We start from the raw sequence: 16087 nt of genomic DNA on the forward strand, positions 1-16087 counted from the left end.
TTTTAATTAGTGTTGGGAAGCATTAGTTTAAGGCAAAAGCAATTGAGGGACTTGGTGTTGGCAAGCCTGCAGAGTTTATAATGGAACTGATAGGGGCTTCGGGTACTGATTCAGCTGAATGGGATTGAAAGTTTACAAGGGTGTTATTTCTGAAATGCAATTATCTGAAAAAACATATCATAGAAGGTAATGAAAATAAAGATATATTGCTTTACTTATCTTATCCCCATTGCATTAGAAAAACAGTAATAGACATACAGTACAGTATGTGCAGGAAAGATCCACAGCAATTTAACACTTCCCTTTTAATAGACATTTTGTCCAATACACACAGGCTTGGGGAATGAGGACCTGCCTTCTTGGCTCAAGACATGGGTTAGGCGATGTGACAGATGTACTGTGTATAGCTAATGTGTGTTGAGTGCGGCCATGCTTTTGTTAATGCAAATAGCTTGACATTTAAGAGGTTTGCATTGCATATAATTGGACGGTGGCCTTTGTCTTTTTGTTTTACTCTCTGACAGATTATGCACATCCGATTCCTTTGTATTGACCATAAAAAGTGTGTGTAGCTTCTCAGGGAGGATAATGTAGAATCAGTTAAAAACAAATTGGTTCCAATTCAAAATTATGTACAATCTCAATTGGGTTGTTAGTAAAACAGCTTCCTCTCTTGATAAGAATCTTTAATGAATCTATGTGGAGATTCAAGAGGCTCTAATAACATGCAGTTCAGAGCAATTAGTTTAGTTCAGTAGCTTTTATTCTGTTTTATTAGAACTGTATGTAAGATTGGTGTGCTTAATCATTCAGATACTCAGTAAAAACACTACTTATGCCCACTGTAGAAGAGTAAGAGCATGATTTATTTAAACACATGCTGTACTGTATGCATTGTTTTTCAGACATGATTAGATGTTACAGAGTAAATGTCACCTCAGGTCTATACACTGTATGTTTCAGCACTGAATATGCAAAAGGAAAGTATTTTTATGGCAGATGAGGAAAAGTGTTTGTACTGTACAGTTAAAAAAACAGATTAAAACATTGGGTAACAGGAATTGTTCAGTTGCACATGACATAATTCTGGGAAAATTAATTACTATTAAAACTGAATTGTGCCCAGTACATTTCATAAATGTAAAGCCAGCATTCTTTATTTAGCATGTTTAATTTCTCATTATGCCTTGCATTTGTTTTGATTCTTGTGCAAGAAGTCAACCATGATATTTTTTTTCTGTTCATAGCGAAGTAAAAAAACACTTATTATAATTCCAAACATTTACAGTAAGTACCCAAAGTATTTCTTGTACATAATTTTTTAAAATATGTTTTGTTTTGCAAGGTCTCATGGCATGCACTGATGACTCACTGCTTGATGGGGAGTGATTTATTTCATGGTCTTCGGGGTGAACCGCTGCCAATGGGTAAGTGGGGAACAATAATTCAATATTAGAATCTCCTTTTGTAAAAACAACCTTAATATCAACAGCGAGCAACAGTTCTGTGCAGATTTGCTGGTGTCAGTGCTACCATCTCCAGCAGTGATGCAGTTAAAGAATATAATTGCTTAAGTCAGAAATACTTTTTGGAGAAATAATTAAAAAGGATAATAATCGCAAAAAGAAATGTCAAGGCTTCAGCAATATTACAACCACACATGATGGAACGATAACAGGTGAGAAATTAAAACCTAAATAAAATGACATTGAGACAGTAAGTCAGACGCTAATGCTTATTTAATTTGCTTGTAATGTAAGAGACAGTAATACAATTATTTTTTAAAAAGATTTTAGACATAGTACATTACAAAAGGAATATTCAGTCAAACAGTGCTCATAATACATTTTTAATCCTCGAGTTGCTCATCTCTGCAGCAGTAGTGCTGGCTCTGGAGCAAGTCCATGAGAAGGTGTGGAAGAGGGTGCTTGACCTCCCAGCGGAATGGCGCGGCCTCTGCTTCGGTACCGGTGTTCTTCATGGCCTGATAGTCGGGTCTCAGTTTGTTCCTGGATCTGGGCTGAGCCAGGTGTATCCACTGAACGACACACAGCTGCTGCAGGTGAGCTAGAGATTCTGCAGCATTAAGTCAAAACATCCCTCCATCCATTATCTAACCGCTTCTTCCAATTCAGGGTTGCTGGGGAGCCAGAGGCTATCCTGGCAAGCAATGGGCGCAAGGCAGGGTACACCCTGGACAGGACGCCAGTCCATCTCAGGGCAGAGAGATGCAAACACAAAATGCACACACCCACACCAGAGCCAAAGTTCCCAGAAGCCAATTCGCCTACCAGTGTGTTTTTGGTGTGTGGGAGGAAACGGGAGCACCCAGACGAAACCCACACAAACGGATGAAGAACATACTGTACAAACTTCATGAAGATAGCACTCCAGGTCCAAAATTGAACCCGGGACCCCAGCGCTGCAAGGCAGCAATGCTAAACACTGTGCCACCTCAAAACATCAAACAATAAAGGCTTCTTTTATTCTATAAAACCAGTGCTTTAATGATTCACATTGTTGGGTTTGGAAAAAAAACAACTTCTTTAATCATGTTGATTAGGAAAGTGCTTTTTACACACTAAACAAGGATTCTGGTTCTCATTTACTGTCACTTAATTTGCATGGGATAAAAATGTCACCATTCTCCTTTGTAAGTTTTTCTCTCCTTAAGGATAAATGATTTGTAGATCTTTTTCTATAGATGACTATAGTTACTAAACATTTTTTATGATTGTGAACTTGTAATATACACAGTTAAAGACTTGAAATTGTATGAATTGCTTTATTCTTTAAAATGGGCTATTCTTCCAGAGGTTTTATAGATTAAACGTTGATAAAGTATCAATAGCCTGACATAATGTGATAATAACCAATCTCTGCTATACATTAATTGCTTGTTAGTAAAAAAAAAACTCTAATCAGATCATAGCCTTAACTACACCCCTAATTTATAGAATATATTTAGAACTTTAAAACTGTTTATATGAGCCTTACATGTCAAGAGACTGTTATCGCCAATCATCTTCCTAAACTAAAGTATGCCTGATATTATTTCTACCAGATAGTTAAACTTCTTGTGCAATTAACAATTCTGTTTCTCCTTTTTAGGCTATGGATGCAGTAATCTCCAGCCATGGAGAAGGTGGAGTTATCAGCAACTCTTTCATCCAAGTTCTCATTGAGAAGATCACTGAAATCTATTTGAACACAGTCACTGTCTCTGAAGATGCCCTGTACATTGAAGCGTTAGCTCAGGAAATGTTACTGCAGTGTCTTCAACCACATGGTAAGCACACAGCCTGGCAAGCCTACATTAGTTTATATAGTATTAAACATCCTGAAGGGCATTTTAGAGTCTTGGACAGCCTGACCTTCTCACATCTCACACACACTCCAGTCATTTCCATTTGTACTAAACTCTTCTTGGTCTTTTGTCTGTATAATTTTCAGACAAAAACATGGATCAAAACTACAGATAGATTTTTGGTTGTTTAATTTTTCAATTTCACTTTCTTTTTGGGAACACTGACTTTTTTAGCATATAAATGAGAACTCCTTCCTTTATAATGGCATGTTTGCTATCAGAATATTAATGCTGAAAAAGCCTGTACATTTTTTAGGTTAATTGAAGATGTATTTTTTCTCTGGCAGCTCATATTAGCCAGTCATGTTTTCTTCAAATCCGTCTTAAAGCTGAATTCATCTGACTTGTAGCCCTGCAGCATCTACTATCCTCTGACTAGATCCATTATTTGCTCAACTGCATTTTGAGTGCTATTATACTGTACATGAGATATCCTTACTAACTCGACCTCATCATAAAGCATTAATAATTGTCTCGCCTGTAACTACTGAACATTGGCATATTGCTCATTTGACCATGCTAATGCACTGTGAAGGTATCTTTCTGCTACCCAAAATATATTTTAGTGTATTATATTTGCTACCACAGAAAAATAATTTACCATCTCCTTGTTTATGCGGTTTCTTTTTTTAGGAAAAATAGCAATTGGTGAGTTTGTAGTTCCTATTCCAGCAGCAAACATTGAGCCTGTTCAGTACTCCCGCTGGCTGTGTAGACATCTGTCTGAATTTGACTCCTGCCCTGGGCTAGCACTGCACAAGAGCACTCAAAAGCTGCAAAATCAATCAAGGTATTTTTGTGAAAGCAAATTCATTTTTTTGTCATTTACTGTGTGATGTCTAAGTGGTTCTCTACCCAGTTTTAAGACAGTTTTCACCAGGTTTCTCCCTGCTAAATGAAATAGTCTTCATAATACAGTAAAGAACAGATATTGCACCTTTTGCCCAAATCAATACTTTCTTCTTTAAACTGACAGTTTTATCGGCAGCACTCTAGTGTAGGAACAGTGAATTTCTCAGAACAAAATAAAATCCAGCGAGACTGCTGTAATGGCATTTTTTTAGCCTGACCTTGCTTAAGCCAATAAAAGCATTATCCCTCCATGTACTGCTGTCCTCAGATATTAAATGACCTTGAGCATACAAGACCAATAATACGTACAGTACAAGTGACTCGATTATTTCTCCATTGATGAAACTGTCAATACAGTGAAGGTGTTAATCCCAGGTTGTGCAGTTACAATTATACACTTGGTGTAGTGATTGAGGGTGACACACTCCTCTAGATGATGAGTAATCAAACATGCATTATTATCAGAAACATCCATTCAATATATCTGATGTGGAACGTCTCAGACTGTTGCCCTTTTTTCACTGTTCTATGTTGACATACCAGCAATCCCCTCCTAAACGCGTGACCTTCACTGAGAGTCATGTGAACTCTGTATTGACAGATAAGGGTAAAGTGAAGTCTACTTGCAGCAGGATTTTAACATTTGATTCAAATTGCCAGTGTTTAATTTATACTCCAGTTTATTCTAACTGTATGGGAAAATAGATAATTTTGTATATTACAGTTATACGGGGAACTCATTTTGTGACAGTAACTCTAGACTCTTCCTGGTGTAAGAATTGAGTATGAAGCTGGGTTTAGTTTTGCTCCTATACATGGACTATAATAATAGTCAGAACAATGAAAATTAGAATAGTCCGAGATTTCATGCTGAATCTGGCCTACCTAAAGTTCACCCTTGATGGAATTTGTGAAGCAATTTATTTTTCTACCTCATCTGTGTAGTGGGGTTACTGGTGCCAAATGGCTGGCTTGCATCACCATTCCCCTTAGAGGTGGATTACATGGGTGGTGAAATTAAGATTACACTGTGCAGATTTGGGGGTGACATAGTGTAGTAGGTTGTGGGTTCACGTTCCCACTGCGAACCCTACTGTTGAAGTACCTTTGAGCGAGATGCTTTACTACAGAGGTATAAGTGGGGACCAACTTTGCTGAAATCAGGGTGTAATCCCTGCAATGGGCCAGAATCCTATCCAGGGAGAGAATAAGATGCTCTCTAGTCAGTGAACACGACAAAAAACAGGATCAGCACTGGTCCTGTGTGCCTCTGTGGCTCTGATAAGGACTTTGCTTGTTTGTGCAGGTTGGTATTCAACTGTACTAGTTTCTACTATATCTACTATACAGTAATAGGTCTGTCTAGATCACAGATGCCTTTTGTGATATGTTTATCATCTTTTATTTTAATGTTATGAGAAAACAGTCCTAATTTCAAATTAAGGCTACCCTCAAAACAAAGAATCAAATTTGCCCATAGAAATTTGCCTAAAGAAAAGAAAGGAAAAGATATACTGTACAAGCAGCGACACAAAAGAAACATTTATTTAGAGCAGTTGGTTTTGATCGGTACTTCATATTCTTGTTTTGCGGTTTTAATTGTGCATTTGAGAATTGTTCCTCTGTGCTTTACCAAACATGCAGTTCTTTATACACTTAATAGGAGCTTTTCATAAGAATTCCCTGATGTACTGTAGCCAGTGGAATATTTGTTGCATTTTATTTAGCTTTCAGTGGGTGACCCTCACTGTGAACATGTTCCTAAAGGAATGCCACTATGAGCAATTCATGTAATAAGTGTATTTCTTTTAATGAAACACACGGATGTTCATAAACGAGTAAGGATTACTTTAAAATCATATATCTATTAAAGAAGGCCAGGTGCAAACGACTCTTTCCCATTCCAAGCCAGAATGAGCATGTTTATACTGCTGCCATTTAAAAATATAAGATCCAAACTTCCTTTACTGCCACCACATTGTGCATGAAGTAATTATCGTTCATTTAGCTTTTGTTGCTGTTGAATGAATTTTACACATGAGGTGCCTTAATATGAATGCCTTTATTGGTGTTGAATCTTTCTTGGCAGGCTGCCTAAACCGTAAAGCCGACCTGTAAATTCTTTCAGTGTGCTGGAAGCTGGTAGACTTGTGCTTGCGAACTAGATGCTTGTGTGTTTTTTGACCTGAGGGACTGGAAGGTGCAATGTATTAATCTGCCTCCTTAATGTGATTGTAACCCCTCCTCCTTGCCGCCAGCCTTGAGTGAGTTGATAATGGCAAGAGTCTAATGGTTGATAAAAGATGTTTACAGTCTTGTGATAGGTGCATTTGTTTACATTGCATCAGCATGTATTACAATTTGTCACTTAAGTCAGATTAATTCACTGCTAATTCTATAAATACAGCACAGTTAATTAGCATTCATTTTAATCACACTTTAGTGAAGCGAATCACCACAGGTTAGGAAACCGATTTGACTAAAATGGAATGGTTTTTATGTCACTCTTTAAAAAACTTAAATGAAGCATAAAATGTCTGCTTTTTTAAATTAAAAAATTAACCCCAGTTCATAAGAGTTTGAAATAATTTCTTATAGTCCCACTGTTACAATAAGGGGTTGATGATTAATTGGGTTCGTTAAACCTCACCGCTACTTCTTACTTAATTCCTCTTAAATGACTCACAGCACTTGTAAGTTTCTAAATGTTATTTTCTAGTTTGTTGTGTTTACTGCCATTAAAATCGTGGAATTGTGTTTTGTGTTTATGAGACTATCAACACTATTGAATATACAGTACATTACAAATCACTCACCCTGCGGTCTGTTTAGGTGCTAATGCCCCAGTACAGTGATGGAAAACCTGTACTGTAAAAAAGGCGCCGTCCTTCGGATGAAACATAAAGCTGAGATTCTGACTCTCCGTAGTCATTAAAAATTCCAGGGTGTTTCTCAACCATTACCAGTCATGGCCTCCTAATAATCCCCATCTCTGAACTGGCTTCATCACTCTGCTCTCCTCCCCACTGAGAGCTGCTGTTTTAGGCAGCATACTGGCGCACTCTGGCTGCCGTCGTATCATCCAGGTGGGGGCTGCACATTGGTGGTGGTGGAGGGGATCCCCATTACCTGAAAAAGGCTTTGAGTGATGTGTGCAGAAAAGTGCTATATAAGTGTATAATATAGTGTAATAATAAGAATGTATTTATTTATTAAACATATATTAAACTATTATTACTACTACCTACTGTAATCCATGCTGCAGTTTTCAGTAGCTTGAGACCAGTAATGCACTTTGTTCCTTATCTTCCGCATGCTAAGGGTTGCTGGGTTGCTGCACAATTTATCTGAGGTTTATGAGGTCTTGCAGTGTGGTCTGCCATCAGCGGACCATGAAGACTCCATAGCTCCCCTGGGGGTCTCAGCACTAAGCCTTTCTCTGGATCTAGTGTTGGAACAACTCCCTGGCCTCCTGGAGGTAATGTGTGCAAGGGAGGGTTTTTAATCAGTGTGGATTGAGTTGTAAACTAAGACGAATGCTTTAAGTCACACTTGCTTGATTCCTGAGCCGTTTTCATAATACCAACATGATATCTAAGAATGGGTCTTTTTTTTTCCTCTTGAAAGCAGTTAACTTAGGCACACTATGATGTGCAAGTCACAATTTGGACTTAACTCCTTTTCTGTTATTTTTTTATTTAAGGTGGACCATGGCCCATTGCCTTGGCCTTTAGTTTCCAGTTTGGCCAAGGCTGAAGATAGCGCTGTGATGAAAACAGTGGGGTATGCTTTGCTGGAGGTAAGATATACCTTTGCTTTATTCTGCACAATCCCATGGTCCTCCTTAGATGTCCAATGTAGTTAAGGTCCTTTTTTTTGTTACTCCTAAGTATTTATTTTATTCAAGAAATTGCTTTGAAATCACGCTGCTTGCATATCTGGTAACACTCAAAGAGCAACAAGAATAATTTATTGGGTTGGTATTTGGAGTTTTTATACTTGTTAGAGATCTTCACTGAAAATACTGGGTAAATTATGTAATACAATGGTATTGGCTTCTGCTTGCACTAAGCTATTGAAGGTTATGGATCTCACTAGTGCATACTCCTCTCATCTTTGTAAACCAAAACCAAGTTTCTTAATAAGCCCATGAAGATTTTTTATCACGTTGCAATAAATAATCATTAATTTAAACAGTACTGTAACAATGGGCAGCCTTCACTGTATTTTGCTGGGAATATGTTTTTACATGTGGTCAGAATATGAGAAGGTCGTGTATAAAGTACTAAAATCAAATAACAGCATGAGAAAAATACCTTCTTTTGAACCTGTAGATGTTGGAAGGTCTTTTGCTGAAAAGTATTTGGATACATTCGTCCCTTTTGTTTTGCTCATTATTACCTTATTTAATTAGTTAATGACAAAAACCATCTTTTTAGTTTCCTTTGATGAGAAAAGGTAATCAAAAAAAATGTAGTCGCATATACTGTTATATACAGTATAATTCTCATCTAATTGCTTTGGTAGTTTCTATCCGAATGTATTTATTAGTATTGTCTTTATCCTGCTAGCTTAGATAATTGCCATCACAATCTGACTTATGTACTGACAGTTTATTACATTACGATGAATTCAGCACAGAAATTGTTTTGTAATTAGTCTTTCTATCAGTTTATACATCTCTTTTAAATGTTCCACATTCTATTTCAAATAGCAAAGGTGTTTTTGCTTTTTAACTGTATAGTATTTGCAATTTCACATTTCATTTTACTATTGTGTTACAAAACATAACAAAACGTTAAGGAGAAGAATAAATCCCAATTCCTACCAGTCTGTAATTCCCTATGGTATAGGGGATATGGGATTATTTTTTCCTGATATTTCATGCTGACACCCTTCCTCCATCCCTAGGGCCACTACCAATATAGCACCACTTTGATTTATCATGGGGGGGATCCAACTTCCTGGTCCATATGGCCATGTGGCCAGACTTCTAAATTGTGAATTTTATACTGACTTATTTTAAAAACTGTATATTTTGAATATACACTGACAATTTTCCATGATATATATCTGTTTTTCTTTCATATTAAGCATCAAATTATTCAAATTCATATTGAGAGACCATCTAACTGCTGGACAATTTTCATCACAGCCTCGTCTGTCAGTTGCAGTTGAAGTTAAACCACTACTTTGAAAAAGAAATACACTTAACAGCAGTAGTTTGTAGTTTCATGCACAGGAAAAACAAATTGATTCTTTCACATTTTCCAGAAGGAAGCCTGGTTTGCGTGACGAAGAATTGTTTGGTAAAAACCTTACGTAATTTCCCCATCATTTTTCTTCCAGAAGGATATTATATTTAGATAATAGAAGTAAGAGTTTACCTCCTGGCACCCCTGAATACTCTCAGGGGAAGCGAAGACTTGTAACGCAATTTATTGTAAAACACACAGTGGTTATAGAGCCACCACACTCAATGGAACACCATATGATTCTCTCTCTTATTACCACTCAGACAAGAGCAGGCAACGACATTGGAAAGCAATGAACTTGCTCGAAGGGCAGAGGAAAGCCATTAAATTCAACACGCATCATATTTCATAATCAGGAGCGTCGCGGTTGCGCTGACACCACGGAATTAGTTTGTTGCAGTCAGGATAATGTAAAACTGGCTGCATCTGCTTCCCTTGGCAGTTTTCTTGGAGGACCCTTGTGGGCACTCAAACCATTAATCATCTGTAGCAGAGGACATCACAGGCCAAGGCTCTTTGTATGGCATAAATTGAAACTGTATCAGTTGTAGATTGCAGTGGTTAAAAAGAGAACTGCCTGGTGTATATCTCTATTTAGATAAGCTCGTACAAAGTGCAGTGATGCTACTTTGTCAACCACTTTATTCTAACAGAGCCTTGACTTCCACTGCACTCATTGTATGTCCCTTTGAGAGATTATCACCGTACCACGCCGTTCTCTTTGTGTATACTGAGAAAGTGCTGTACGTTGTCAAAATACAGCTCTGTAGAGACACTGTATCCTGTCAGTCTTGATGCTTCATGATTCGATAGCAATTAACCGTGATTTTCAGTTTCAGTTAATATTAAGCAATACTTAATTGGGTCTGGTCTTTTCACTTTATACCTGCAAATGATACATGATTATAAAAGGAAACATTTGCCTTTTAGTCCCTTGAATTGTTTTTGCATTAGAATTTAGATTGTACTTCAACATTTCAAGCTTCTTACCTGGAATGTTGTTATATCCCTAAACCATTGTACACAAGTAGTGACAACCACCCTAAATTAATTCACCATGAGCTTCCAGTACTTTTGCAGCCAACTGGAACCCCTTTATTTATCCACATCTGACAAGGACATTTTTCATTCAACAGACTTCATCTGTATTTTTTAAATCTTGGTTTGTACTTTACGAAAATCAGTTTTGCTATTTTTTACATTAACGCAAGGCACAATCTGGGCATTTTAATATACTGTGTAGTGTTCGATGTGTCCTCTTTTTCTTTCTCTGTACACAGCAATATATGTAAATCAGAACTGGTTCTCTGAAAGTGTTGGGGCTTGTTTGTTTGTGGATGCACACTGGGTTCCTTACAGAGATTTGTACCTGTATATGTTTTAAAAGCAGACAGTTTAATAACCCAACCTGTAAGAAACAACTATATAGATGAGTCCTATTCAAATAATTCTGTGGCAGTAACTTTTACTATTTTTACTAGTTTTAGATATCTAATACTGTAGCCTGTTTCTAATGCTATTTGTATAATATTATATTAATTCTATAAGACCATATTATCATATACTCCAGCCTGATTATGACAGTAACAAATTAGATTTAACCTACTCTGCTGCAGTATGATGACACACGACAATTACAAACAAAAAGTTTGCAATGGAATAAGTTAGAAAAATGTGATGTGTTTTTAATAATTTTTAGAGAACACAAATATGCAATGCAGTTTAGATTTATAAATATGAACTATTGAGCAACATGATGCTAACACAATAACAGTATCACCGTACTACAGAACAGAATTCTGTTAATTAGCATATGGATAAAAAGGATAGACAGAAAATCCTCTGAAATAAGGATGTTGTGAAGTGGTGCTACAATTTATTAAATGACAAATAAAACCATAAACCTACAGGTACAAGGAACTTTCTTGTTCATTTACTATGCAATACATACTGTACTTTGTGTGTTTTACATTCTTGTATTGTGTCAGCCTACTGTATAATTTAAACAGCTGTAGTTGCTCATGTCTCTGTCGCTTATTGTGGGTTACGGAGCATGTCAGAATCGTGTCTCATAGATGCGATACATTTTTCTTCCTGAGCTGCTCCTGCAGACTGACATAATTAAGGGAAATAACCTAGGAAAATAATTGTATTTTTTCTGGCCTGTCTGCTGAAACATGGATACATGTGGTTTTGGTCAGTTCATTATTTTCTGTGACTGCTACTCTGTTTAAGGACTGACTTTTTGGCCTTTAGCATTGAGCATACGGTACAATGAAATCTAATGCAGTTCTTGATCAGAGTGAAGTGTGAGGTTTGTCGTTTATTATTTAACCTGTTGTTGGGCTGAGCTTTGGCTGTGTGCCACCAGGTTTGGGGAAGCTCAGGTCTGTCAGGTATCCCTGGTTTAATAGTACATGCAGTGCAACCGTGTCTGGGACTTACCAATTCTGTGACCTTACAGTGCTGCCATTGAGATGCATGCTGCTTCAGCAGGTGGTGCTGACTTTCCTGCACTGCCCTGTGGAGACTGCAGTGTGGCAGTGCTACTGTACATGGCTCCAGAAGGGCCATTCTGGGAGACAGCATTTACAACCCTTAATCATCCAATGTCAGTACGGGGCTTGTGGTAGTGAGCTTTATGTAGGTTGGAGGTAGAGGAGAATCAATGGCTGCCCATTCTAAATTAGCAATGGTCACCGTTTCCCCATGAGACAACCTGGGGCTGAAGTGGCTGACCCCTGAACTGGACATTTCCCTGGTAGTCTTAGGGGGCCTTCATCAGTAGGCCTGTGCACCAGAGAAACCTGTATACCATAATTCCTCTGGACACTAAATAGTGCAAACTTGCTCTTGAGTTCCTCAATTTGTTCGGGCTTTGTCCCATTTGTAAGTAGATATACAGTAGGCATTTAAATTGGGTTCCTTCCACACCAGTGTGTTTGAATTCTCAATAGTTTCCTGCCAGTGTATCAATACTTACAGTTTTAAATTATATTGAGGTGTTCTTTGGGAAACATACATGTACTGTATGCAGTTGACTTTTTTAAAGGTAAATTCACAGTTCCATTGGAGTTGTTTCTGAATAAAAAATCAGCACAGTGTACTTCACACTGGAAAAAAAAAACTTTAACAATAATTTGAAGGTTAGTGTTGCAATGAGTTTTAGAACCAGTGATTTGAAAACAATTGCTAATTTTGCTCTGCAGCTTTAATTTTCTCTTCCCAGATAAATCATTTCACTCTTTGCGAGTTGTTCACTGACTGACAAATTGCTTCTCCAAGTTTACAGGTGTATGCTAATGTATTTTTGTATTTTTCTGCAATTAGAAATAAATGAAATAAAATGGAATTGTGAGTGAACATTTTTGTTGGAAAAAAGAATAAAGAAGAGTGTAAATTCTGTTGAACCTTTCTTATCCACTAAAAAAAATGTTTTAATATTTATTATGCCAACTAGTTTCTGCTGTGCAAAAGGTTGTTCCCTAGTATTAAAAGGAGGGCATGTGCAGTTTAGAAACTCTTTATTCTCCTTCTTTGTGGATGCTGGTTTCAGGAGTGCTTATGGATGAACCGTCTGCTGTGTCACATCAGACAGCAGGTCACTGAGCTCTTCAGCTGCACGCTGAGAGAGGGCTGTGCCTTCCCCCCTCATCTTGCTGAGGTTTCACAAGCACTGGAGAAGGGGAGAGCACCACACCCCTGGCTCCCTCCTAACTGTCAGCCAAGCGTCACATCTCTTCAGACGTGGCTGGAAGGTGAGTGAACCAGGAATACATCTGTTATGGTTTAACAATGTTGTGATGGCTGTTTTATGGAGTCACAAGTTGTCTAGCATTTCAGAGGCCTCTTACAGACTCCTTCATTGGCTGTTAACGTTTTAAAATCAAAACAATTAACTAGTTTTTTGTAATAATTGGTTGGGATCTAGATGAGGAATTCACTCTCCTCCATTTAATTGAATCTGTAGAACTAAAAGACTTAAAAAGGGTTTTTTCTCACTGCACCATTTTCTGAATGCTGTTGTGTGCCTGGCCTTCACTGTTTGATAAATAGTTACCATTTAGCAGTTTATTAGGCTTCAGAACACTTACTTGAGCTATCTCAATGTGTCGTCTGCAGTCTTTATTAACAGTTTATTTAATGTCAGCCTAGGGTTAAATGATAGTCATCAAACTCGTACACTTGGTCATCATATGGGATTAAATCATAGCGCAAAGAAGGTGCAGCATTTTACTTAATTAACCTTTTGTCTCTTACTCTATTGAAATCTAAAACTGTACTGAGTTGCTGTCTGTCTGATTTTATTCCCTAACACAGATTTAAAGAAGAAACACAGTCAGTTAAAACAGTGGGTGGAAGAGAGTGGAAGAACCAAAGCTCAGGGCTCAGTTAGTAATGAAGTCACCTCAGTGTGGCTTGGGGGCCTGGTCAATCCAGCTGGCCTGATCCTGGCCCTGAGGCATGAATATGCAATAGCCAACATGTGTTTACTTGATGAGGTTGGTATATTTTAAGATACAGTATGTAACGAGGTATGCCAACAGTTAGTTGGCTAGGGCTCTCTCAGCTTCTCGGAAAACAGACACCTGCGAATCGCTTTAGGTTGACGTTGGTAAGAGGCATATGGCTCCCGGAGCTCCAGTATGTCAAATAGTGAATGGCACCACATGTTGAAGGAGTCTGTCTATGTGTCTTCTCTGAGCAGTGCAGGAGTCACTCTTCCCAAATGTGTTGTGCATAAAAAGTGGTTGTAAATGTATGTAAAACTGTCAGTATTGTTTTAAGTCTCAAAATAAATTTTATTAATATCTATACTAAGGGATAAAAAATACATGGATTTTATTTAATCATAATATCTGCCTTCTTTGCAATTAATTGTTCCCTCAACTAAGTGCAGCTAGATAGTTTTGCACTCCCCATATACAGTACAGTATCATTCCCTACCTTGTAAGTGGATAGTCAGGGCACAAGTTTGTCTGTGCTTGCAAAAGAAAACCAGTGTGTCTTTTTGATTTTAGACTGCAATTCGCTGTCATGTCTCCAGAAGCCGAGAACCGTCAGACCAGTATGACATACAGCCACATTGTTTGACTCTGGAGGGACTTTGTCTTCAGGGAGCATCTTGGGACTTCAGTAACAATGTTCTTGTAGAGTCAAGGTACATCTCCTTAATATATTCCAGCGTATTCAGTTCCTGATATGTGTGTTGTGACGTGTTTCTTATTATTTACACTCACCTGCAGCTTTGAATGACAGTGACAGGTGTTGCCTTGTCACAAGGTTCATGCATCAGATTCCTTCAGGCTTTTTTAATCACTAGAACTTGCTAATGCATTATAGTGGGAATACTAAGTTATTTTTTCTCTTTGTCTATTACTCCATCATTTTAGGCACGCACTTTCAAAAATCCATATCAGCATACAGTTCACAGAGGACAATTAGAGGCAGATAGGTTGAAAATCTTTTGATGAAGATATAATTGTACAATAAAATATTAGAAAAATGTATAATTATATCTACATACCCCTGCTGTTTTCATTATCTCCTTGCACAAATTTAATTTTGAGAGAATGTATCTATTTCTTATTACTTTATCTTTAACATTTGTCACTAACGAAAGGTTCAGAATACTGCTGAGTGTAATTTTTTTTTATAAAGCCTAAACTTACATGGACAGAGCCTGGCTGTATTCAGGTCTTCTGTATATAAGACTTCCTTTAATTCTTTGAGCCAAAGACATTGAACAGTTCTTTTTCTGATTATGTAATCTGTTTCACAGTAAATGGAGTGAACAGTGCTGTTCGCGTAGATTTTTCTTCTTAAAGCCACTCATGGTACTGTAGATATTCAAGGGTATCCTTGTGGTTCTTGAAACTGCATCATCATTTTTTTTCCTTTCAGCTCTATTTACTGCACAAGAGCTAGCTAAAGTAGATATCTCATATAATTTAAGGGCCTGAGTGAAATGAAATGGAATTCTAGACTGATTTCATATTTCATCCTATTTGCTGTCTTTGCAAAAGAATTCTGCACAATATGTGTAGCCTGTAGCTGCCTGTTTAAAATAAATCATTGTCTTGTTTTTATGTGGATATTAGTTTTACATATTTACTTTATTGTAAAAATAATCTCCTAATATAGTAGGTCTCATGAATCAATAACTGCTTGATACCTTGTATACTTTCTTGAATGATATCTTCCCACAGCCTGCAAGTATCGTAAATTTGTAATTTAATGCAGCACTTACTGGAAGAATGGTTAGAAAAGTGCTTTATAATAATATTTAAGAGTCTGAAGGATTTAAAGTACCCTTGTTTCAGTCGAATGTTTCAATTCCTTTAGCTGTGACCTGCACCTATTAGTGTCCATTCTGACTCAGAGACAAATAACCAATGAATAACCAGACTTGTATTTTTTCAGTGAAGAGTTTGTACACCTTCCCTACGTCACTGTCAGGCCAATCCTGCATAAAGCTGCTGTATGTGAAGGAGACAGAGCTGACCTCTTTGAGTGCCCTGTTTATATGACCCCTGCTAGAAAGGTTAGTGATTCCTTCTGTGTGAAAGCTTTTGATCTGCATCATTTAACACCAAAATCCTGTCATACTATA

At 37.5% G+C, this 16087-nt stretch overlaps 1 protein-coding gene across 1 annotated transcript in view; it reads left to right on the forward strand.

The window, feature by feature from the left end:
* The window catches only part of LOC148814236 (uncharacterized), a 98274-nt gene that overhangs the window by 72588 nt on the left and 9599 nt on the right, over positions 1-16087 (forward strand). The window contains exons 46-55 of the mRNA XM_088906861.1: positions 1346-1427; positions 1878-2062; positions 3112-3289; positions 4001-4157; positions 7541-7697; positions 7923-8018; positions 13031-13232; positions 13795-13976; positions 14496-14635; positions 15898-16018. Of these exons, the coding sequence (XP_088762987.1) occupies positions 1346-1427; positions 1878-2062; positions 3112-3289; positions 4001-4157; positions 7541-7697; positions 7923-8018; positions 13031-13232; positions 13795-13976; positions 14496-14635; positions 15898-16018 (1500 nt within the window). The remainder of the gene's footprint in view (positions 1-1345; positions 1428-1877; positions 2063-3111; positions 3290-4000; positions 4158-7540; positions 7698-7922; positions 8019-13030; positions 13233-13794; positions 13977-14495; positions 14636-15897; positions 16019-16087) is intronic.

Source organism: Atractosteus spatula, chromosome 27 (assembly GCF_055471065.1).
Source record: "Atractosteus spatula isolate fAtrSpa1 chromosome 27, fAtrSpa1.hap1, whole genome shotgun sequence".
Lineage (NCBI taxonomy): Eukaryota > Metazoa > Chordata > Actinopteri > Semionotiformes > Lepisosteidae > Atractosteus > Atractosteus spatula.